The sequence below is a fragment of the Callospermophilus lateralis genome, chromosome 1 (assembly GCF_048772815.1).
Source record: "Callospermophilus lateralis isolate mCalLat2 chromosome 1, mCalLat2.hap1, whole genome shotgun sequence".
Lineage (NCBI taxonomy): Eukaryota > Metazoa > Chordata > Mammalia > Rodentia > Sciuridae > Callospermophilus > Callospermophilus lateralis.
Genome location: NC_135305.1, coordinates 89910902 through 89937156, shown reverse-complemented (window position 1 = coordinate 89937156; position 26255 = coordinate 89910902). Strand labels below are relative to the sequence as shown.

Sequence of the window (26255 nt, the reverse complement as noted above, 5' to 3'; positions counted from 1 at the left end):
TGACCCAGCTAAGCAAGTCACTAGGAAGTAGTAAGATTCTCTTTCTTTCTTTCTTTAAGATATAAAGAGGTTGACTCTGTGCCCTATAATTTAAACTACACACCAAGAAATTGCCACTTTGGTCTAGGTAGACATATCCTTTGTCCCCCTCACTCATGGACTCATTCTAGATTGGAGACAGATGATATAGGTACCAAAGAAAATTATGCCCCATCAGTCAAATAAACATCTTTGCAGAAACAAAGATTCAGAGAATTAAGTCCCTATGGGAACCTGGATAGATTTTTCTAGTAATCCGCCCACCTGAGGCAATGGTTCTCAGGATAGGATGTGCCCCACTGCCCAGGATTAGTTAGAAATGCAAATTTTCCAGGCTCATTTAGGCCCACTGAATCAGCTCTGTAGGTGATTCTGATTCTTGTGAAAGTTTAAGAACATGTGGAATATGCAATAGGTAATTTAAAAACTATTGAGAAATAAATGATAAATCAATAGTCTTGAGCTTTACAGAACCACTGCTCAGTATGACCTGCTCTCAGGGAAGGGTGAAAGTTATGCCCCATTGTGTCTGATAAACTTGGGGGTGTAAATCCATAATGACTTAGCCTCTGCCTCTGATTTACTGTCCACAAACCTTGACGTCAGTGGCACACCCCACAGAATTTCTTTCCTTTGGCTGTTGATTAATCATGCCACCTCCTCCAGGAAGCCACTCCCTTGTCACAGTATGGGTTGTCAGAGCACCCAGCACATCTTCCATCAGAAACTATCCCTCCTTGTCGACACTCCAGGCCCCTCTTCTTTCTTATTCACTTGCCTGACTTGCTAGCTCCTGAAGCCTCAAGACTCCTTTATCTGATTCACTGCCGTGTCTCCAGCACCTTGAACAGCGCCTGTTATAATGGTGTAATCAATCAATCACAACAACAGAAGAGCCTATGCACATTCTTTTTCACAAGAGGTAATATATACCTACTGTAATTTATCACTGATTGATTGATTGCCTGTTAGACATGAATAATTGACCATTAACCTAGAAAAGAGGTCTGTGGATCCAATAATATAATTTTCTCAGCACTTTCTTTCCCAATAAAATTGCCAACCTCCAAGTCTATTTTTTTTTCTTTTTTAAACATATGCACACTTATGAATACTTGGTATTTAGCAGTACCACAGCCCATCTGTGTGTGCGAGTGGTGTGGACAGTTCAGCATCCACATCCCTGCTGCTCCTCTGACTTACCAAGTCAGAGGGGAGATGAGACTGAATCTTAGATTTCCATGTAAACTGAGAACCGTGTCGGAGCATCCAAGAATGCAAACACCTCCCCTCAGCCCTGACTTGGGCATATGCCCCACAGAGTCTAACTTTGGTCAACTTGATTGGGAAATGAAGAGAGTCCTGGTGGCCTTCAAACCCAGTCCAGATCTGAGCCCTGTCCTGGATCCCTGACATGCTCCCAGACAGCACAGGGTCCAGCGTGCCTACTTTGAGAAGCATACAATGCTGCCAGGATACCAGCTGATTTCACAAGACACTGTGTCTGACCATGTGGTTTCACTGAGTCACGATGCTGGACTCATAACACATCAAAGTCCCAACCAATCTGTGCGTGGCTTGATGGAAACCAGCCCACACAGGGCTGCCACTGAGGACCCCCATCTCCAGGTGCTCCTGATTCTGAGGAGTCTGGCACCCCGCTGGGCATCTTGACTGTCCAAAGGGCAAGCTGAAACCACAGGCTCAGACGTGAATTCTTGACCTTGTGGCCAGTGTCAATAGACTCCTTGTCACTGTGTCTGGGATATACAAGAGAAACCTCATCTGGTCTCATGAGAAGCTCTTGGGTAAAGATATTATCTCCACTTCACAATGAAAAAAATAATGGAAGCAGAGAGAGATTCTATCCCTTGCTCATGACCACTGTCACTTATTCCTTAACTGGTTCCAGGAAAGATTTAAGTCAGCTTGCAAAACTACATGCAGAATAAAATACAATGAAATTTAGTGAATGAAGAAAACAGGAAAGAGAAAAATGAAACCAGGCTTGAGATTAATTTTAAAATAAAACCCATGCCTTAAACTTGTATACAGTTGATAGAAAAGATTCACAAACTTGGCCCTGAGTTGTCTGATAACAACTGTGAACAGAAAAGGAGGACAGTCCAAAGACTAAAATTCCTAAGAACTTTTCTCCTAATAACCTTGGGTCTTCTTTGAGAACCTTTTAATAATAATTTTACAAACAACATTAGATAACATGACTTTCTCTGTCTAAACAAGAGAATAAAATAGGACAGAGAAAGCTATAACAAGAAAGCCAATACAAAAAAAGCCAATACAAAAAAATCTAATACCAAATTGAGCTCAGAGCTTCTTCTTCATCAAGTGTCCACCAGGAAAGACTTGCCTACCTGCAGGTAATATTGCCTACCCCAATATTACCCTTGAGTTACTATGTAAAGGTTAAATGAAGCTTATGTCATTAATTTAAAAGAAAAAAAAGGAAAAAGAAAACTGGCATCAAAAAGTTAAAATATGTCCAACATTCTTTTCCTATACCCTGTGTCCCAATAAAAACCAAATCTAGACACATGAATTTCTCATCTAGACTTCCACTCTGTAGAGCACATAGAGGACAAATATATTATTTTTTAAGTTCAAATTCATCTTTCAGAATTAATTATCCCTTTTGCACCTTCCCATCCAGCTCAAATAATTTATGAAAAGCACACTGTGGAAATTTTAATTAATTCCAAAGTAGTGTCTGGTTTTGTTTTGTTTTGTTTTAGGAAAAAGTATCAATTTCTACACAAGATAGGAAGAAGCTCTTCCAGATGGTCTAGAAATGACCATGTAAAATAAAAGAAAAACACTTCTTCAAGTGCTAGCACCAGATGGCACAGGTCACTCTGCAGGCAAGTTCCACACAAAGCAGGTTTACATTGCAGTGCAGTGAAATGATACTACTAATAAAACTAGCTTGACTGAGCATAGTCCTGTGCCAGGTCTGGATGAGTCCCTTACAGGGAGCACCTAATGCAGTCCTCACCCCAAACCATCTGGCCACATGGGAGATACCCCACCATCCCCCCCTGGGTGTCACATGTGGACTCACCTGCCCAACAGCAATGACATATAAGTGGAGGAGCTCAGAAGATGACCTGGCCTGTAGCCTGGTTGCAGAGCCTCCTTGACACCCCACCATACTCACTGGGTACCGCACTGCGTCTCACTTTCCAAAAGCACCAGCCATGGCAGCCTTCTTCCTGGGCTTCAAACAGGCCTTGTCCTTTCCAGCATGGGGCCTACTTCCCATGCCCTCCACGGGCCTCCTCACCAGCTCCTCTCATGGTTGGTGGGCCCCATTCACAGGAGAGTTCCCCAAAAAGGCTCTTCCTACTCACCTAACTCAAAGTGGACAGACCCCAGTGACACCTGTTATATTATTCTATTTCCTCCATTACACTTCCTGCCATTGGAAATGGCCTCATTTCTCATTTATAGCTATGAATTCTCTGACGGAGGAGCTTTGTCTCCCTTGTTTGGTCCCCACTCACCACCCTCTCACCACAGTACCTGACACATAGCTGGTGCATCATGGAAAGTTGTAGAAAGAAGCAATTTAATTAATATAGTTCTCGGAAGCTCATGACAGAAGCAGGACGTGTGAAAACCTGAGTGGACAATAACAAGATACAGAAGCAGCCATATGTGACAGCCCCGCCACATTCTCTAACAGAACCAGACCAGGTGTTTCTGTCAGGCTAGCTGCTCGGGCTCCTCAGGGGGCCTGGAATGAGTCCTTTCACCTCTTGGTGTCTTGATTAGATCCACAGTGAAATGCGGAAATCATTGCTCATGTCAGGCTCATTCTCACAGAAGCAAAGGGCTTTACACCCATAAATAATGAAACGATAATGAAGTTACACACATACTGCCTCCTGCTTACTAAGAAGTAATCAAGGAGTTCACTAAGCAGCCAAGAGAGATGCTACAAAATAATTAGTGTTTTACCTGCTACAATGACACTCATTCAAATCTGTGTTCAAAAGCCTCATCTAATTGCATCTCGGAAGGTAATTTTCTGAGGAGAAACGCGGCAGGATCCTAGAATGTTTATGCTTAAAATAAACTCAAGCTAAAATTATACAATCAAATTGAAATCACATTTGACCTTGAGCTAGGAAGGTTATATGTGAAAAAATTAACCTTGCCCAAAGAGTCTGGTCTTTGCCTTTGAGTCCTGAGAGGTGATCCTTAGGCCCCTGGAATGTTTCACTTGACAGTTGACTTTTTTTTTTTTTTTTTTTTTTTTGGCCTGAGCACTGTGATCACCAGCGTTTATCAGTGGGATTTAGGATGGAAGCTTTGGGCCATGCAATAACAGTTCCAACCTTCAAAAAAATTGGAGTCCAAAGGCATTACCCATTGGGCCTCTCATAAGGGCTGGAGACCATAGGTCAGCCACAAGGGCAGCATGTGACCAAGTCCTAACAGGAACTCGACATGGGCTAGCTTCCTGGTTGGAAATACCCAGTGAAAATGGCCACATACTGTGGCTGAGAGGAGTTAACACCAGTCCAGGATGCCATGGGGAAAGAACAGAAAAGCTCCACATTTGGGTACTTCCAGGACCGACTATCCTATGTGTCCCTTCTTATTTTAATCTGAATCCTTTCTTATGTTAAATTGTCCCCATGAGTGTGATGCCTTTTGGTTTGTTCTAGGGACATTATTGCCCCTGAGGATGGTTAGATGAGGCCAAAGTGAGGGTGGCCTTGTGTGGACTGGGCTCTCTCTGTCTCTAGCTGCCAGTTGATTCAATCTCTCCCCCTAGGTTAGCCTGTCTTTTAAGACAGGGGCAGTTTTCTTCATTTCTTCTTCTTTTAGGAATAGTATTTGTCTCTTCAATATGAAAAGTTAAACTTGACAAGATTGTAGATTTGGGTAAAAATGACTTTCTAAGCATCTTCACATTTTTCTGAGCATTCACACCTTTCTTTCTACTTTGTCTCTAAGAAAACTGAACTAACCAGGATGGACCCTTGAAGGTAAACTCCAGGCAGCTCTTGGTCAGTTTGGTGGATCCAACAGGGAAAACTCTGCCTGTGGATGAGGTAGAGTGGAATGAAACTATCTCAAGGCTTTGGGTCTGACCTGGGAAAAATAAATAAATAAATAAATTCAATGACAAGGCAGAGTGATGTGACTTCTCTGTGGGAATGCTGAGTAACACCAGGAAAGAAGACCAGCTGGACTTAGCAAGATCGCCTCTTCAAAGGAATAGCCATTGGACTGCCATGAGAGGAAGTTAATTTGAGGTATTAAGATGACCTGAGAAAAGCCAGGCAAAAACATCTCTGGGTCAAAATACCGCAGATGATACCAAGGCCAAACTCCAGCGGAGGAATAGAACTGGAGCCAGAAAGTCCAAGTGGCTTACAAGTAAATTGTGACAGGCAGAGGCAGACACGGAGGCTCAGAAGTACCACCTGGCCTGCCATGGGCAGTCACAGTATAGATTCATCCAGTAAGAAGTGTTCAGTTTTTGTAGCATTAAAGATGGCCCAGAGGCCCTGCTGACTCTGACCAGTCTACTCCCTGAAAAGACAGAGACCTGTGTACATTCCAATTATAAGTGCATAATTGAGCATGAAGTTGAAGACCTGAGGTTAGCCCAGAATGGGGACCAGCAAAAGCCACAATTAGATCCTAGAAGATGCAGCTATGAGGCTGGCTGGGAAGAGCAGCTCTTCCAGGGGTAGTGCTGCATGAACTGTGAAGAGTAGAAAAAGAAAAGACATCCTCCGTTTCTCAGGGAACCTAAAATCAATGCTGGAGAAAGGCAGTAATAATACAACATAGGATATGTGCTAAGTAATGACAAACATGATCAGAGAAAGTAAGAAACTAAAGAAAGAGCATTTACAGAGGCCTGGAATGAAATTGGAATTGTGTCTTCAGCTTAGATCAATGCAGAAAACAAGGACCATCAGGAAGACAGGAGAGTAACCAACCAGTTGCAGAAACATATATTGTGTATTTAGATAGTCAAAGGAGTAGCTTAAGGTAGAAGTTGAGAGAGAGAGAGAATTGAAAGAGAAAACACTGGGCTGGGGTTGTGGCTTAGCAGTAGATTACTCGCCTAGTACCTGTGAGGTCCTGGGTTCAATCCTAAGCATCACATAAAAATAAATGAATAAATAAAATAAAGGTATTATGTCCAATTACAACTAAAACTAAATATTAAATAAAAAAGAAAGAGAAAGCACTAACTAGTAGGGAGGATATTTTGAACTTTAAAACTGAACTTCTAAGAGCTGAAGCCTGATAGGTGGTACAAACTGAGGTGTCTACTGCCACCTGGTGTCAGCATACCTTCATTACAGATTCAGGGTGACAACTCATCTTAAAAGCTTGAATCAGCCAAGGAAAAATAAAAAGTAAGACCTACAATGTCACATTTAAAATAAACACTTCATTTGATTTAGAACTCTAGTTCTAGTGTAGGTTGGTCTCAACGAAGTAATTAAAAGAGTAAACAAATATGTTCCAAGCATGTCCTCCTTTGAAGTCAATTGACTCGATTTTAATTAGAGAACAGCAGTAAGTTTTGATTCTCTCGCACAGGCACAGAAAGTCTGCACTCCTTGCCTGGATCTTCTCCTCTTGCTTTACAATAAATGATTAGCTTCCTTCCCAGGGAACACAGAGTGGGTTATTCAGGAAGGCTGTGATCTTCCCCTGGAAGAAAGCCACTGGCAGTCCCAGGATCCCGGTATATCCAACACCGTTGTGCTGTCCCTGTTCCAATGTTCTCCTCTGCTACCTCCTGTCTCCTACCTCCCTGTACCTCAGCAGGAAAGGACACATCTGTGAATCCTCTGGCGTCACTTCAATTCCTTACAGCTGTAAAAACCACTGCATGGAAAGAAAAGAACATTTCCTAGACTGGGAATCCCCAGACACTTTCCCAAACCCAACAAGTGAGCAGAACTGTTGCTCTGGTGAATTACAACCCATTAAGGAGAGTGCGGGAGGACAGCAGTGCGGAGAGGCCGGCAGTCTGAACGTCTGGGCTTCACCACACTCCGCCTTCACTGTCCTGACTTCTCTGCAGTGTGGTCCTGCCCAGACTTAAGGGTCCTGCTTTACTGGCAGGGTACACTCAGCTGGAACTGGGTCATCTGAGATGTGCATCTGAGTTAGGCGGAAAGCCCAAAGCTGGTGCTTTGCAAGCACAAGGAATAGAAGGCCCTCCAGGTCCCCGCTTTGGCCCACACAGCACCAGCCACCTCCCAGTCTCTGTGCCTTGGGCCTAAGGCAGAAGCAAGCAGATGGGTTTGATATTGGCTCCTGAGGATCTCAATCCCTTTTAGACTCCTCAGTTGGCAACTAGGACACAAAGGAGAAGCAGTATGAGACTCAGGGAGGGAAAAGAAAATGAGAAATGAGAAAAGAGACATGAACACCATCAACACTTTCTCCTCAGAGGAGCCTGCAAGTAAATCATATATCATCCAAATGACTTCACGTTAATATAGCCATAGTATACTACCCCTGTAGCCAGCAGGAATTTCCCATAGCACACCAATAAAGAAGAACAAAATTGCTAAGGGGGATTATTTAATTGAAGGAAAAGGCAATTAGCAAAGCTGAGACTTAAAACATGCTATCAACAAAGTCAGCATTTTTATGTGATTCATTACTAAATTATTTTGCGCCCCCACAGAATCAATGGGTTAATTAAAGGAAATTATTCGGATTACAAATAACTTGGTCATGTCATGTTTTTATACCAAATTAGTCAAGAGGGGTCAAACCGATATGCAAATTTTAAGTTAACAAATCTTAAAAAGTTCCTGAAAAAAAAAAAAAAAAAGCTATTGACTCACCTGTAACCATTTCTTATTCACTGACAAATGGTAGTTTTTCAAGTATTTAGACAATGGCCAGTTTTCTATTTTAAAATGTTGAATTGTATAAAAGACCAAAATAAGAGTTACAAACTCTAGACATTTCAAAAGTGAACTCTAACTCAGAGGAATCTGAATTATGATTTTGATTCTATAAAAAGTGTTATATTTGTAATAGAATTTGCCTAGTGGAATGTGTCATCTGATTAAGGAAACCCCAAATCGGTAATATTTGTACCCAGAAATACCCTCCTTACTGCCTCCCTTCTCTCTGTTGCAAACACAAGCGGCTTGAAAAGTTGTATGAATATGTTTAACTACTTTATTCTTTATCCTTAAAGAAAAATGTAGACATTTCTTTGAAGGATGAGGGGGGAATAAAAGGAATCAAATTCTAAGATTACCTATGTATATGTCTGTTCATGATATCAAGATAATATTCTTTAGTCCTGTAAGGACTGAGAAAAAAAATATCTCAGCCATGGTCCTGAGTATATTTTCAGATTCCTTTTAGAAATTTCATCAATTATTTTAAATACATGAGCAAAAATATACATTCTGTGATGTCATGTTTTTTCGTTGGGTCAGAGTCATACAGAGCATCAGGGTCACACAGATCAGTTGTCCATGATGAAAGTGGGAGAGGTCAACAAGCAGAAATGTAAGTGGCTGGGGGAGGGGTTTGAATTTGTCCTTGGAAGACAGGAGTGCAGGACAATGGCACCCAAGCACCAACAGCCCACTGTCCATGGATTCTAGCCATCAAAGCAACAGTCCTACCATGTAGTCACTGTCACACAGATGCTATAGATAAAAGATCTGGAACTCAGCTGAGCCTCAGGGTCACACAAATTGAAAGCAGCAGACTCGGAATTGGGTCCAGTCTGGTTTAACCAGGGGCTCCTTCTCAATTCATTGCTTCATAAAAAGTGACCCTAGAATCCCAGATATTTGATCCTCCCTGGAGCTCCCTTGAGATGAGAATCACCTTTCTATATGGCACCCTGTCTGTTTTCTTCTCCTGCTGCATAAGTGTTTGGAAGAAAGAAGAAAATTCCAGGGTCTGCCCAACTCGAGCCACCTCACTTCAAAATGCTTGAGAAAGCATTGTTTTATTGGAGAGTGAGATCAGCAGCAGGGTATATGGGAGACAGAACTGCCCTGCAGTCTAGTTCTCCCTTCCTGAGTGTCTCTGTCCTTCCCAGGAAAGGGTGGCAGGCTTTGGAGGACACTCTGCTGCTACATGGTGCCACCGATGAGCATAGCACAAGCCCACATCCCAACCTCTGAGCCTACATGCACTAAATCCCAAGAGCTTGCTCAGGAGCTTCCCAAACATATGAGCAATTTCCACTGTGTATCTGTATCTTCTGTGGCACCTTTAAAGGGCAGAAGTGACCGCCATCCTCTCTGCTCATGCATGTCAAAGTTATCACTTCTCACAACTTTTGCCAAGACATTCATCATATTCTTGCTGTAGTCCAAGGATCACAGCACTAGTTAAATCACCAAATGCCAAAGCAATAGAGATTTGGAAAAAGGGGACTAATCTCTGCAGGCCTGCTCTCCAATTTTTGTTTTATGACAATCTTCTGAAATAGGATAAAAACCCAGTGGTAGACAACGGAAGCTCTGGGAGAAGCACAACGTTTCCTCTCTATTTTAAACAGAGAAGAATCCATTCCAAATCTGTGAGTGTAATGGAAGAGCTTCCAAAAGAGGCCTTCTTCTTGTTTGTTATTTAAGCGCTAGTGGACAAAGCAGTGAGGTATTAGGGAGTGCTCAATATGTATGGTCTCCTTGCTGAGCACGTGTTGGCCATCCCACTCAATCTGAGTGGCAACCCTTCAAGGCAGCTTCCTTTGTTATCCCCACTTCACAGATAAGCTAACTGAGGTTTGTAGAGCTCGGGTAATTGTTCAAGGTTGTACAACCTGTCTGAGTTTCAAGCTCTGGGAAACCACATAACTCTAATTGCTGTACTCTACAGCTTCCTATCAGATCTTCAAGGGAAGATGTTTAATTCTAAATGAAGCCGGGTTTCTCCAAGCAGTTAACTCACTTAGTCTCCCATTCAGATCCTTCGATTTCAGTAGAAAAGGGATGTGGCCCATGTAGAGAGGGAATGCAAGGAGGAGAAAGAAGGGAACCCGGAGAACTCAAATTATAGCAGGAAAATGTCTTGAAAGAGCTAAATGTATGACTTGGAGCCAAATGGTTTGGCAGATGCAGCCATGTTCATGGATTTGTGATGACAGGGATAGTCTTTTTTCCACCCCACTTTAAGCTGCCTTTATAGAGCTTTATCTTTTATGTCCAAAGATCAAATTAAAAAATATCACATTTAATGAGAGCTAGGGGAAATAAACTGGTGGCAATTAAAGAGTAAAAATAACCTCTCTGTGGTTGCAGACCACAGGAGTTTCCTAATTTTAAGAGGCACAGGCAAATCACTTAAACAAGGCCTTTTGGGCTGTGTTAGGCTCATGTTTCCTGCCTCACCCATCGTGGTTAAAGTTATAGGCAGCCATTGCCCTTGAACCTGTGGAATTGTGCAGTAAATGGAAGTACAACCAGGCCAAACTCATCAACTCACAAACGCAATCTTGTGGCACGGAAGTCAAATTCAAGATGTCTTTGTAGCCAGTTGCATTGTGTAGGAGGTAGCTAAACAGAGTCAAAAGAGGTCATGGAACTGACTAGTGGTGACAGCCCTTCCTTTCTCCAACCTCAAGCTCCTTATTTTCCCTGTGCAGATTTGGTCTGGACGAGGCCATGAGGCTGACCTGAACTCTTTCTCAGACCTAGAATAACAGAGTTTATGCAAACCCCCAAAGCTGGCCAGAGTGATTTGAGATTCCATTTGAGGAAATCATCTCTGCCCTATATCACGGTGGTTTAGGCCAGAACTTGGGAAACCCTCCATAATCTTAGGGTCAAGCTAACACCCTGGAAAAGCCCTGTGGTGTCATCAGCTTTTCCATAAATCTGTAGACACACAAAACTATAGAGTGGCCTAGAAGTTTGCCCTAGAACACTTCCTGGAATTTCCCAAATGGGACATCATGTGAAGCTGACTCAAGACAAGATCAGCTACTGAACCGAAAGAATTTGAGAGGCCTTGTTTTGCATAGAAGGAGATTTGACAAACTCTATTCCAAGATCAAGTCTATCCTAGATCCGTAACCCCACCCCATTTCCAGAACACTGTACTTACCTATAGAAAGTAGCATAGTCCACTGTTGAGTGGCAGGTCTGAAACTCCCAAGATTTGAGCTTCTGGCATTCCCGATGGGCTCGGAGCTTTACTTTCACCGTCCCTTGACACAGCTCAGGAACTGGTTTCCTCTGGGGTCTGTTGCAGAACTCGTTGGACTCCACCCTCCAAGATTCAGCAAAGTCATCCACATCAAATTTGAAGTTTCCATCTCCACCAATTAAGTCATCACGTTTGTGTCCATTGTAGTTCCCACAGAGGCCACACAATTTGCCTTTGAGATGAGGGGCAGCCATGACCTCTACAAAACTGTCTCCATCCCAGGATATTTCCAAACCTAGAGGGGAAGAAGGGGAGAAGGGAGTTCAACCACTCCTGAATCTCCCAATAATTCCCATGTGTCCATAGCTTTACTTGGTACATACTGCCATCGTCTTCTAACAAGGAACACTTCAAATCTATCCAAATTCTTGGTTACATTTTGATCTGACCACATTAAATGTTGTATGAATTACATAAATCACTTATTTTGGGGGGATTAGGATTTTTAAATTGAATGAAGTTTGCTCTTAAAATATCTATGTACCCCTGGTTTGATCACCCTACTCTGAGGTTTATATTTTTGTCCTCTTCCAAAGTAATTATGTTAGTCCAAATTATGCTTCCTTTATCCAATGACTATAGTGTGGAAACAGAAAGAAACAAAGACTATAATTCCTTATGTTATTTTTGTTTCTTTATCCAAAAATTCCTCCATGTAAGTATTTACTCCAAATACCACAGGATATTAAAGCAATAAATAGATAGCTTCTGAATACATCCTCCTCAAGGGATGATACATTAATGCAAACATGTGCTCCTTCATTATTTTATTTTTATTCCTGAGACATGAGCTTCTAACCCATGTTTCCTGGGGTTTAATTGTTGGGAAATCTTTACACCGTCCATCTCTGGGGCCTCCAATGCAAGAACACTAATGAGTTTCAACATTTGAGGCAGTACTAGAGGTTTCCAGGCCATGGACCAAAGCTCCTCTGGTGCCTCCATCATTAGGCCAGTACTTCCTTGTGCATCAAGGAAACTGTCTTCACTCCAGGAGGCAGATGACCAAAGACCCTTCTGGGTTTGCTGAACTAATTATCTAAAATGTTGGAGGGTTTGTCTAAAAACATGCATATTTCTCTAGATATACTGGCCCAAGAGTTCCTGGAGCCACTCTAGCCAAAGATTACTCTGAGTGGGGGCATTTTTCTAGTCTCATGTAGGACAGCCAGCTTATGTCACAGAGCACAGCTAAGCTTGAATAAGAAGAAACACTCTCAACTCCACTCTGATGTTTTGCATGGAGACACTGGTCGCAAGAGGGAGGTCTTTGTGAAAGCCTTTTAAGGTTCAACCCAAAGTAAATGACTATTTTTCCTAGTTTTCCTTTCTTTTGTGTGTGTTGGAAACTTTTCTTAATTGTTCTCATGATGATCCCCTGGAAGTGCCTGAGCCCTTCTGTGGATGATGGCACTATTTACCAAGGAATGCCCAAGAGCAACCCATGGCATGAGCTCTAGGGAACATCTACAACAGGCCAATGTGCATTTCTACACTGAGACTTCTCCTTAGTCACTGTCACTGTCTTCCAAGAGTAGCAACCACAAAGGAAGTCTCTTTTTTACAAAAAATTCTTTGCTGATTTTTAAAAAATTTTACCCTTTTGGGTTCCTGACAAAACTAGTCTTTGATTTTACCTGTTATGAGCCTCTGGAAAGAGAAAATTGTCTTTTCTCCTCAAAGGCTTTGTCTTTTATACTGAGAGCTCAAGATTAGCCTGGTGAGCAAATGTTCAGAAGTTGGGGGATGAGACGGTGAGGGGACAGGAGAAATAGGGGAAGAGAGGGAAAAGGAGGGTGAAGAGAGAGAGACTGAGAATGGCTCTTGTTGGTATGTGAAATTGGCATATGGCAAAAATATCAGAGTAATGGAAGTGAGCTCAGGAAGAAACACTCAGAGGTAAGATTCTTAAGCTGAGTCTGAACACAGTCTGAGAAGAGAAATGGCTGCCCAAAAATCTTTCCTGTGAGAAGCCCACACAACCATCACAGGACAGTTACTTCAGGGAGAATTATTGGTAAAATAAACTAGTGGTCTAAAACTGGGCTTCTTGAGCAATAAACAGAAAGGCCCATAAGGAAAACACTGTGTGGTAAGTGGAAGGAACAGAAGCATTCTTACTCCAAGGTGAATGACGGAGAAGATTTCTTGGTTAGGAGAAACAGGCTGGATTCAGAAAAGCAATTAAATAGATCTGGAAAAAGGAGGAAAAGGCGGCCACAGGGAGTGTATTCCTGGGAGTAGCATAATGAAGAGAAGACATTAAGGGGGCCAGGTAAGGAGAGAAGGGACACACTGCTAAAACATCCGCACCCCGGGCTGACCTCCCAACGTGGATCTCTGTAAGAAAGTGGTGTCAATTCTGACAACCACAACTTTCGCATAAAACAATTTCTGTTTCTTTATACTCCATTATCTAACACATTATCTGGCACACAGTACATACTTAATAAGTGAATAAGTTACCCTTGTAATGGTGATGCATTGAATCTGCAATACCAAAGAAGTTGTAAGTTTCATGCTAGTTAAGACACTAAAATAATCATTTTGAAAGAAGGCAAACAAACTATAAAGTGATTTGTAATACACTCTCCAAGGTATAGAAGAAACTTGACCTCACAAGCCTGTAGCCGGGCAGCTACTCAGCAAGAGAAATGAGGGGATAAAATCAATTCCAAACACAGTCTAACTTTTAGAGCATGACTCCAAAGACTTTTCCATGTTGCAAAATTTTCCAAACTACAAATCTCTTTCCTAGACAGCAGGCAAATACTATTCTTCCAAGTGCCACAAATAGCTGAGAATTTTACACCCAAAGGAACTCCAATATCATTATTGACAATGATATAGTAAGTTTGAGATTTTGAGCATCTGAGTTCATTGGAATTCAACTCACAGTGAACAAATCAATCATTGTGTTCTTTCTTCACAGTGGACTGGTGGTCCACACATGCTTGGAAAGTTGTAGACCCACTGCGTTTTAGGTAAACACTCCTCAAAACCCATGACATCTCATTCTAAAAATATGGTCTCCAAAGTAAGAGAATAATTTGTTATTCACTATCTTTTTCAGTCTCCTTGTTATTATTATTTTAAGAAGATTTTTACAGAACAATGCTAGGCTTCACACTGGGAAGAAATGACTTATTTGACTTGGGATGACTTTGACTATCTCTGTATCACTTACATATGTGTCCGTGTGAGTCCTTTTGCCCTCTGAGAGTAAAATCCACACAAAGTTGATTGCAGTCATGAAAGGCAAAAATACTAATAAGTTGTAATTGAGGGAATGTATTTTAACTAAGGATCTTTTGAGAGAAAACCATCATGGAAGTGTTCGTGGGGCTGTGGGTAGTCCTTTCTGCAGCTGGGTTGAGTTGGCCAATTCTCTGCATGGGAAATTGGGTAGAAATAACTGGCAGAGTCAGAGGACTAAAGCTGAAGCATATGTCCCATCTGGGGATGTGAGCAGCAGCTACATTCCTTCCACTTTAGGAATGACCTTCCTATTTCCCCTTCTCTGAGTAACTGCTTTACCAACTGACTCCTCACCCTCAAGAAGAGTAGACAAGGCCACAAGCTGGGTTTGTTGTTTGTTTCCTTTGAGGGATGTTTGTTTGCTTTGATTTGCTTATTGATGCTTTTGCTGCTGTCCACTCAAAGGGGAGAATAGATGCAAAATCTATAGTCATATCACAGTAATGTGTGAAAATGGATGTTTGGTTTTTTTTCCTGCTCAGATTTTATACCAATGGGATAGGAATAGAATACATTCTTTCACTTCAAAAACTATAGAGAAATACCAAGAATAAAATAAAAAGCTGCTTTCCAGTGTGTTAAAGATTTCAGGTTGAGCTGATATACCTCTTATATATACCTCTATACAGAGTTGGCAGAAAGAAAATATATTTTTAAATTATTTGCTAAATGTCAAGAGTTGGGGCAGGGTGTGTGGTGGAAGTGGATAATGCTTAACCCACCAAGCCTTGTCACAGCCCACTTGTTAACCTAATTCCACCCAATCTCCATGGCCACCTGTGCTACTCTGACGGGTGTAGCATCATGAAGTGCTGAGTCCATAAATCAGAGAGGCAAAAGACAGTCCTCTCCATCTCCCATCCCCCAGGTGCAGCTCCTATTTTGAAGACAGTACCCTTTGTTCACATGATTTTAGGAAATAAAACAAAAATCTGGTGGAATAATACCCTAAGGAAATACTGTGATATTTTAAATAGATGATGGAGATAGTTGATAAAAAGGAAATGTCCCTAAAGGGGTAGTTGAAACTAAGATGGTTAAACCTGGGTGCACACACTACTGTCTAGAAATCAAGTTGTGCCATTGAAAGGAATAGTGCCCAGAGGAATGCAGCTCTTTCCTAGGAAACAGGCTCCGGCAATTTGTGCGCTACAGAAAATCGTTCATCTGGAGTGTTAGGCATGCCATAAAAATGACTTGCATTGTGGAAACATAGATGGAAAAATAAATTGTAAGTCTGAGTTCAAGGCCTAGAATAGTTGAATTTACTAATCGAATTATGGTATTTATGGCCTATTATTATTTTCTTAGCAGTCTCATCCTTTTGCTCATTTTTATGACATGGAATCCTTACAAAGAGTACACTTATTCCATCACATTTTGCCAGCTGAGCATGGAACAGATTTGAACCTCCTAGGCTGTTAGTCATCTTCAAGTACCCAGGATTCCTTTGAGAACTGGGCTGTGGCTGACTAATAATTCCCATATCAGTAGACTTCACTGCGTTTGGGCTGACTTGAAAATGCAAGACAAGGTGCTTCTAATTAGTGCTATGTAATAATGGGTCGTCTTGTATATGTTTTATAGGGAGCCAAAAAGTGTTTGTCTCCCTTAAAGAAATTAACTGGGGCCTATATTTGCAGAGCAGCATGTCTTTTGGATACAAGAACAGGTGTCTGGATTTTTCTGAGCAAGACTAATGTCTTTAAAGTTGAATCAGTAGACCTCTTCACATCTGCAAAGTAAAGAATGGGAATTTTTCCCTTTTACTGAATGCTCCAATACATAAATACTTAGAGTTGTCTCACTGAAACTATGATATATTCACTAACTGAAAGCTCCCTGGACTTTTCTTGGCTTCTTGCCTTTGTTCAGCTAAACTGGCATGCCACAGGCTCAAATCAATTTGTCAAAATATATTCTGGCCTTAATTGAAACAATTACCAGGGTCCTGTAGGTATGGCAGACATAGTTTCTATGGACCCTCAAAAATGCCTGTTCTATCAAATGGTTCCCTTTTTAATCTACATTGTCCAAAACCACTAGAACTCACTCAGTTGATGCCTTTACACTGTTAAATGCTCTCCAGTGCAAAAGCAAAAGTTCGCTGATTTCCTTGAAGTTTCATGCCTAAAGAAATAAGAATGCACAGGAGAATATGCAACCCAACATCCAACTAACTAACAACATGTGTTAACCAAAGGTGGAAACCATACACAATGTCATAAAATGTGCAAATAAGCTGAATTCATTCTCTAGGGCTGAAAATCAGGAACCTAATTCCTCTTCTAAAATGTTTTTCTTAGGTAGCACCTAACAGTCAAAGACTTGAGCCTCAGAGATCACTAGCAGCCATGAACAGTGGCCTAGTAGGAACAGATCTGCTCATGGAGTAGAAATGCAATCCAGTGGGCATAAGGCAACAGAGGATGCTGAGAGAGGACCTCAGTCACCAGCTTCATGTGCCCAAGCCCCAGCTGAGGGTGAACTTTCAAAGCAAGCCTCCTAAGTATTCTCTAACAGAAGACAATGGTTTGGGCCATCAATTCATTGAGTAGCCTTCCCCCAGGGGATGGGACTGCTGTTAATATGGGGTTCTGGTCACCCCCTAATCCCATCTGCACACTCACACGCGGCAGCCTCTTTTTCCTTAACATAGGATAACCCAGCGGGATGAAGGCACCCGGGCATTTTGTGTATATAGCAAAAGTATGCAAGAATCAGCTCTTCTGATGTGGACATTTTATGTGTCTTTTAAACAACACTGACACTAAGTTGTTTGCTTTTGAGGATTCCCACCCTACTTCTTGGACAGAAGCTAACAAGGAAACCTTCTTTCTCACAGATGTGAAACTGTTATGCATAACCCACTGAGCTGGGAGAGACGCTGACAATTCCAAGCTGAACATTAACGGCCTAAAATAGCCACAACACTTGAGAGAGGTTATTTGATGAGTACAACGGCTATTTTTAGAATGAGGATTGAAAGGGTTCTGGATGTCAGAAGATGGCAAGACTGGCGTCCAATTGCAAGGATCCACGGGATACAAACATCTTGGGTCATTCTGTGGCATCTTGGGGATGTGCCTTTCCCATGGGCAGGGAGGAGGCAGGTGAGGTCAGAACACTTTTCTGCCTCTGGGTTCCCCTCCTACAGGAAGAGCGCTCTAACCAGGGTCTGCTGCCGCTGGTGATGGTAAGGTAAGAAGGAGGCCACAGAAGCCCCACCTGCTCTGGTGGTCACTTTCAAGAGGTAGCCGTCCAGGTCGATGTGGAAGTGCGGTGCATGGCAAGGGAGCGCGATGCGCGAGCCGTTCCAGCGCACGGTGAGGTGCTGCTGAAGGCTGATGGTGCTCTCGCCCAGCACCAGCTCCACCGACTTGGTCCAGGAGAAGGAGCGGGTCCTGCGGGCATCGTTCTTCACCAGCACCTGAAAGGGCGAGGCAGGGGAGGAGCAGTCTTTTGTCAAAACGTACTGACACGTCCCCTGAAAGTTAAATGTCCGTCCGTCAAAAGTGTTGTAGTGGGGATCTCCGAATACCGTGCAAACGCCAGGCTCTGCGGATGAGTGAAAGATAAAAGCAGGGTCACAACCAAGCGAAGGATTCAGAGAAATCAGGGGTTCCTGCAATAAACAAGGAAGGGGCACCTGCCGGGTAAGGGAGGCCATAACAGAGATGTGCTAAGGGAAATCAACTTAAAAAAAAAAAAAAATGGGTTGTTATAAAAAGTTTGACTCATTTTTACTTCTGGTGCTTTTATATTTAAAAGTTATTTATAACATCTCTGAAATTTTAAGGCATCTCCATTTGTAACCTCCATGTGCTTCTTTAGATAAGGGAAACTAAACTCAGGCCATTAAGAGCTAGCCTTACTTCATAACTGACATAAACAAGGGCAAATTAAGTGCATAACTAAAAATGGCAACTAGTAAATGACACTACTAAAACATTAGTATTAGTTCCACTTAACCAACTGGAAAAATTCAGAAGCATGATATACTAAATGTTACCCATAGTTCTAAAGATAATTACGATATTCAACTCTCACGTATTTGCTAAGAACAACAAAAAAAAAAAAAAAAAAAAAAAAAACAGAATTGCCAAACAGATGAATATCTGAGTGTCAGGAAACAAGTTACTGATCAATATTTGCAGATTTGTTTTGTAAGTTTTCTAGAAATACAAGTTTCTTATATTTTTATCAAATACAAAAATCTAAATTTGGAAAAAAAAATAAATCACAGAGCCTATCATTTAAGAAATTCCACTGAATTCATCACCCTGAAATATCTTTAATTCAAATATTTATGAGACCAAGGTAAAGTTTTATACTTTGGAGCATCTCAAAAGTTATATAACAGAAAATTAAATATTGTTCCTTTTTTAAAACAAAACTTGGCAATGGTTTGTTCTCTGTGTAAAGATATTTTATCTGTTTCCAAAGAGGCATGAACAACCAGGAAATGAGGAATTTATTTAGAGAAATTAGTCCAAATGATGAAAGAACTGTAATAAAAAGAACAATTTCCAGTCAACATCCAAATAATAATCATGTCAAGAATAATAACCAGAATAAAACACCAGGTCAAGAACATGAGAATGTCCTATAAACAACTGTCCTAAATATCTCCAGGAAGGACTGAGCCCAGACAGACCACGGATATGCCAACTGGTCTGATAGGACCAATGGGATCCAATGCAAACATTTGCTTTTAATTTTAAGGTGTTTGGAGAGTAATGGTTTATGCTATGGTACATTATGTCATTTCAGATGTCAATTTCATGTGACTCCACACAAATCATATATATTTGACATTTGCTAAGTTAATTATTCTAATTGGTGTTCCTTGTCAATATGATGATGATTCATGAGAGAGAGAGAGAGAGAGAGAGAGAGAGAGAGTGTGTTTAGGGTATGTAGGAGAGTTTCAGTGAACAAATACACTGATGAATATATAAAAGGCACTACCCAGAGGGGAATAGTAGAAGTGGGTGGGTTCAGCAGTCATATTTGAATTCATCCTCCATTTCTGATCCTTTCTTTTTTTTCTCTTGGCCATTTTTTCCTGCAGCCCCAATTTTACTCTGCTTATTGCTTCACATCGTATGAGCCCCGCCACCTTCCTAATTCCATATATCCTCTACTAGTATCTCCCATCTAACCTCTGCCTGGTGCATTTTCCAATCATTCTCAGTGGGATTACTTCTGGAATTCTCCTACCACACATCTCCCTTGAACTCTGATTTAAAAAAAAAAGAAAATCTCTCTCTGTCATCAAAATGTTACCTTTTAGGGTTGGGCAAGGCGGTTCTTTGAAGTGTCTCAAGTGATATCAGGAGAATGATGGTTCCAGTTTAATGCTGCGGCTATGAGCCACAAAAGGAATGTGTCTTAACCTGATTACCAAATTCAAGAGAAGGTTTTTTTTTTCAGGTTCTTAACTCTACCTATTCAGCAAGAAAGCCCAGAACCAATCAAGGCTTCTGAGCTTGGAACAGATGGACCTCAGCTTGGAAAAGCCAAAGCACCACGTGCTGAAGGAGCTAAAATTACACTCCCAAGGGTGTTTTCTCTGCTCTGAAAGGAAATGCCCACAGCTGCTGTCCATGTCCTGCTGTGATGGCCTACACAAGGATGTTCCTACAAGGAACAACCAAGTACCACTTCTCTTGATATCCTAACTGCAACTACATCAAAATTATCATTAATGAAAACATTTGCCAAGCTAACATGTACCAAGAATTCACTACATACCCTAGTATTCTTCTACATACCTATGATGATGGATAAATCATCAGAAACTATATTTAGATTGTCTCCTAACATTAAATATATGGCTAAGCACTTTGTAGTACATCATAAAATGAATTATTAAAAAGTTTGTGAATTATGTTCATGACTAAGGAAATGCTTATAGCATAAAGTGAAAAATAGGCAACAAAAGTCTATGCTAATATGTTCTATGATTTTTTTTCTTTTTCTTTTCGAGATAGGGATCTTGCTATGTTGCACAGAGTGGCCTTGAATTCTCAATCCTCCTGCCTCAGCCACCCAGGTAGCTGGGATTATAGACTTATGGCACAGCACCCAGTTCTTTTGAGGATAATAACTATCTTCAAATAAATATATCCACACACCAAAATTACAAACAGTGGCTATTTCTTGATAGCAGAATCATGATTGACATTTGCTTTTTTTTTCTTTCTTCTGTGTGGTTTTTCTGGTTTTATTTTGTTTTATTTTTGGTTTTATTTTAGTAGTCAAACTCTAGACTCTACTAATTTATTTACTCATGTAGATAAGACCAATTGCACAACAAAGCAAATCCTGGGGAAGCCCAAGCTTGCTCCTAGCTGAGAAAGAGGCAATGGGGTGGTTCCAGAGAGACCCTGGGTAAGGGAAATCATGTGTGAATTTCAATCATGTGAGAGATTTTTCAAGAGTCCCTCTTTGTGGAAGAGAAGGATTTGGAAATCTGAGTGATTTCTCCATGTAACAGCAACACAGAAGAGGCCAGCAAAATTTCATGACTGTGGGGATGCTTGAGAATTATGTGTTGCATTTGGGGACATTTGTATCACGAGCTAAAATAATTTTGAAACTTTGGCCCCTTTCCCTGGCACCTCAAGGTCCCCATGCCAGATCCTGCTGGAGCAGCACACACGTGTGCTGGAGAAGTCTGAAAGTGAGAATCTCAGGATTACAGAAATCGGCCTCACTGAAAAGGAACAGGGCCAGAGAATACTTAGGGAATAAAAATGAACAGTGTATTCTCATATTTTTTTTTTCCAGCAGACCCAGTAAAATGAACTGCAGTCCAACATGTCCAGATGTCCAGTCACACTCTACTGGAAATTTTGGCCAATAGTTAGGGAGAGAGAGAAAGAGGCAGCTTAAACAGACCATCCTCAAACTTGCCTTATTTGAACGAGCCTAAGTCAGAGGAAGGGGAGAAAAACACCAGTGTCTCCTTGTGTCATTGTTTCAGACTCCTGAAGGCAAATCATGAGCTCTCATTTTTGTTTTGGTTTGTTTCCCACATATTGGTTTGGTTTGTCTGTATACAAACACATAGGTATAGGGGAAATAAAGATCGGAAATGTAGAAACCCAAATATTAAAAGTGCGTTTATTTTTCTCCAAGGTAATGAAATGATGTTGGGACATCTTTTCCTCTTTTATGTTTATATATATTTAGATTATTATTTACATTTACATTCCATTGTTTACAATGACTATGTATCCTTTTGGAATAAGAATATTGACTTTAAAAAGTTAAAATTCATGGATGAAGCTATATCACTTTGATGTTCTGTACTTTAATAAGACTGCTGCCTCCAGAATATAGTTCCAATGCTTTTCTCTCAACTGTATCAGGTACATTTGTCTCTACCATGGATGTGTGTATTCCAGTGAAATATCTTTCCTCTGAGAGCAGTGATTGTTCTCAAAACATCCATCAAAAAAATTAAGGAGAAATTATAAAACCCTTTGTTATAAAGACTAAGAGAAACTGAGCAGACTGTAGCCACCCCTCCCCCAACACACACACACACACAAAGAGAAACAGAAAAGCCTGAGGAAGGGGAAAAAAATAGCATTCATTTTTCAGCCACCAGAAAACAATCACCATTTTCAATTTTGTGTGTGTGTGTTAACATATTTAAGTAAATCCTGTACATTATATTTTATTTCCTATTTTTCACTTAACAAGTCATTAGATTTCCAGTCATTAAATGTGTTTTGCTTTGGAAACAAAGATGGGAACTTCCACCCTCAGTCCATTACTCCTGCAAAGAGGACTGTGTCCTCAGCCCCTGGTATCATGCCACTACATACATCAGTAAACCTCCAGAGTGTTCTTCTAACCATGAGGAAGCCTATGAAATAAATAAGACTTTAAACTTTCCTCAGCACACACTGCAGAAAGACAGGGAACTGGGCCCCAGAAGACTAGGTCACTGTGCTGGGCAGGACTCCTAGAAACCCCAGAAGGACAAGAGTCATTGCGATGCCAAGTCTGGGTTAGAAAGCAAGGAAGTCTGGGACCAGGGACACTGCCTGTGACATGAACCTTTCTTCTCCTTGCTGAGCTTTCCCCTGAATAGTGATGGAAAAAGTAGAAAGAGGCAGTGGTGTGACCCAGCAGGACCTGAAGTTCTCCATGCAGGAGCTCTGGCCCTTTTTGGGGTGTCACCAACAGCTGTTGGCCCACAAGGTGCTGAAGTTCCAACAGATGCTCCATTAGGTGGCACCTGGATGCCTATAAGACTTACATTCTTAGATTCGTAAATCTAGAACTTCATGTAAATTTTTTTTGGTGGGGGTACTGGGGATTGGACTCAGAGGCATTTGACCACTGAGTCACATTCCCAGCTCTATTTTGTATTTTTCTTAGAGACAGGGTCTGACTGATTTGCTTAGCACCTCTCTTTTGCTGAGGCTGACTTTGAACTCTCCATCCTCCTGTCTTAGCCTCCTGAGCTGCTGGGATTATAGGTGTGCACCGCTCCCCCCTGCAGCTTCATCTAATTTTACTGTGTGTTTGGGGGCTGGGGGCAGGGAAAGGAATGGTAGTTCTCTTTCCACCCATCCATAATCCGCCAGAAATAGTAACTGGTCTGCATATGAAATGCTGATTCTTCAAAAAGTCACATAGGTATTTCATTTAGTATATAAAATTGTTTTCACATATTTCCATAACCCCATATACTCACCAACTCTAAACAAAAGAGCAAACAAAGGAAACAATCCCTAACCTCAAAGGTCTAAATTAAAATAAATTCAGATTCAAAGCCTGGAGTGCCAACACCTCCCCCAGTGGAGCCCAGTGCTTCCTACCTCTCACCTCAGCAGCCCAGGGGGCCTGTGCCCTCCCAACACTTCCTCACAGTTCACACAAACACACTCAGCGCTAACACCAGATCCCTCGTAGCCACATCCCTGATGCCTCAGTCAAGGTCATCTCCTTCCTCTAAATTCCCAAAGCAAAACTAATCGCATAGCTGAGATATTCTGGGATGGTTAATTTCTAATAGTGTATTTGAAGTTATACTATGTTTTTTTTCATTTGGGAGTCCAAAATAAAGTCACCAAACCCATCATCTGCCTATGATAGATCACTTTCCACTCTTGCTTGTATTTATAATGTATTCCTAACTCTTTAGTCAGACCTTGAACTCCTTCCATGTAAATTTTGTATATACTTCCACATAGGAGGATATATTTTATATATATGCCTGTGGTACTACATATCAGGTCTCAATAAATGTCTGTTGAATTAATGCATTAATTCATAATTAATTTTGGTGAAAAAATAAATCGCCTACACTGAATTTATTAAAATACACACACGTAAGGTAACCAACAGAAATTTGCTTAATCAATTAATTGAATACTTTATGAATGCTTTCAGAACAAAGAGATTATTAGAAAAAAATATGAAAATTGGGAAATATTATGTGGAGCTACATCTGGTGCCGAGAGAGTATACTAAGAAATTCAAATCTATGAATTCAAATACATGGGCAGCAATATCATTCCCCTCTGTGTAAATCTGATTTTTTTTTTCCCGATGAACAGAGAAAACCTACCTCACTAAAATGTATTGTAAGAATCAAAAAGCAAGAAGAGAAATTATTTCTAATTCATAAAATGGCAAGCGTGTTTGACAGAGTAATGGTTCTCCAAAGATATCCACATCCTAATGCCCAGAACCATGGATGTGTAATGTAAATGGCAAGACAAAATGAAGTCTAAAGATGGAATCAAGGCTGACCATTAGCTGACCTTTATCAGGGAGCTTATCCTGGATGATCTGAGAGGGATGAAAGCAATCACAAGGATCCATAGAGAAAGAGGAAGGCAGGAACATATGTGTCACAATGATACAGTATAGAAACTATTCCATGCTAGCTTTGATGATGGAGGATGGGGCCAGGAGCCAAAGAAAATGGGGAGCCTATACAAACTGGAAAAGGAAGGAACACAGTCCTGCCAAACACTTTGTTTTAACTTTTTGAGGCTCTGACTTCTGACCTCTAGAACATGTAAGATAATAATTGTGTGTTGTTTCAGCCATTAGGTTTGTGGTAATTTGTTACAGAAGCCACTGGGGACCTTAGCAACAGCTATGGCATCTAGTGTAAAGCAAACGGTCTATGCCAGGTACCAGGCCGGGGTGCTTTCTGCATTTTCAGTACCTCCTTTCATCCTCACTATATCTCTGCACACTATATATTATTACCTTAATTTCTCAGCCATGAGTTTAGGAAGGGTGCTTTATGGCCCATCATCACTCAGCCAATAGCAGTAAAGACAGAGTCCAACCCAGTCTCTCTGGCCCAAGACTGGTACCTTCCCCACTGTGACTTGATGCTTCCACACAATCTATGCCCCAGCATCCTCTGCAGTTGTTGTTGTTAACAAGTTGGAAGTCCCAGAACTCTTTGAGAATCTGAAGAAATGTTTAGACATTCATTCCCCCAAATGCATATGAGCATAGCCCCTCAAGTAAAGAGATTTATAGACACTCTGTCCCAAGGCTGATCAGTGACCCCTGGGAGTCCATGATTTTCAAATTAAGAATATGTGTCTAGCAGTTAATTATAAACTATTATAAAGTGCTCCTATCTCTTCTTTCCAACTATAAACCCTAAGGTCAGGGCCAGTTTCAGCCTTTTATCCGTGAGCTCCAAGAGCACCTTCTAGAATGCTAAAATCTCAACAAGTATTAATACAAACTTGTTATGGAAGATGTATTTTCCACCCTCATCATCCAAGTTCTGACCCTAAATTCTCCTTTTATCCCCAGTACTGGGGATAGAACCCAGGGGAGCTTTATCACTGAACTACGTCCCCAGTCCCCTTTTCATTTTTTATTTTGAGACCGGCTAGATTCAAATTTGTGATCCTTCAGCCTCAGCCTCCTGAGTTACTGGGGATTGCAGGTATGTGCCACTATACTTAGCTTAAAATTTCTTTCTCTTTGCACCAGAACTTTGTATTTATCAATTAAGAAAGCTGTGTACCTGAGCTAGAGTTGGATTTCACATCTCTAAATTAAACTGGCTTACAGAATTAAATCCCCCTTTGAGCATTGCCAACATTGAGTTTATTGTTTTAAAGATAGTCTTTTGTTTGAATCCTGGTCTTGCCAGGTACTGACTGTTAAATCATGTACAGACTCCCTGCATACCTCAGTTTATTCATGGATAACATGTATTCAAGGACAATCACCTTGCAGGTAGAAGCCCATTATTAGTTTTATTATGAAAAATACATTTTAAGTGTTATGCAAATCCAGCAAATAGATATCTATGGCTGGGTAAGGTAAGGTTGAATAAGACTATAATAGACACATTGAAGATGTAATGTGAGTTGAACTAGTCTATAAAGACATATGAAGTATCAATTAGGAGCTAAAATGAAGTTAGCCTTCTAAACCAAAAGAAGAATGTAAGTCACAGACATAGAAAGGAAGAGAGTTTGTACAAGAGGAAGAGGAGACCAATCTGACCAGAATTGGGACTTGTAGACCTTTCGTGCATGTTAGGTACTCATGCTGTCTAAATAAGTTGGCCTGAGATTTATGGCCAGCCTGAGAAGTTTAAATATATTCCAAAGAACCACCATTTCTTAACGTGTTTCCTCTGAAACATCAATCCTGCCTGTTGCACTGCCAAAATAAGTATAAATTTTAAAAGCTCTGCAGCTCAAATTAGTTTGGGAGGCACTTTCTACTCCATCACCCTCCTA

At 41.0% G+C, this 26255-nt stretch overlaps 1 protein-coding gene across 2 annotated transcripts in view; it reads right to left on the bottom strand.

The window, feature by feature from the left end:
- Window positions 1-26255, bottom strand: part of Bmper (BMP binding endothelial regulator) — a 235002-nt gene that overhangs the window by 53815 nt on the left and 154932 nt on the right. Inside the window, exons 12-13 of one of the 2 annotated variants that reach the window (XM_076863824.2) lie at window positions 17725-18054; window positions 11137-11473 (exon numbers count right to left, since the gene is read on the bottom strand). In XM_076863824.2, the coding sequence (XP_076719939.2) occupies window positions 11137-11473; window positions 17725-18054 (667 nt within the window). The remainder of the gene's footprint in view (window positions 1-11136; window positions 11474-17724; window positions 18055-26255) is intronic. The other variant, XM_076863834.2, reaches the window with a different exon arrangement.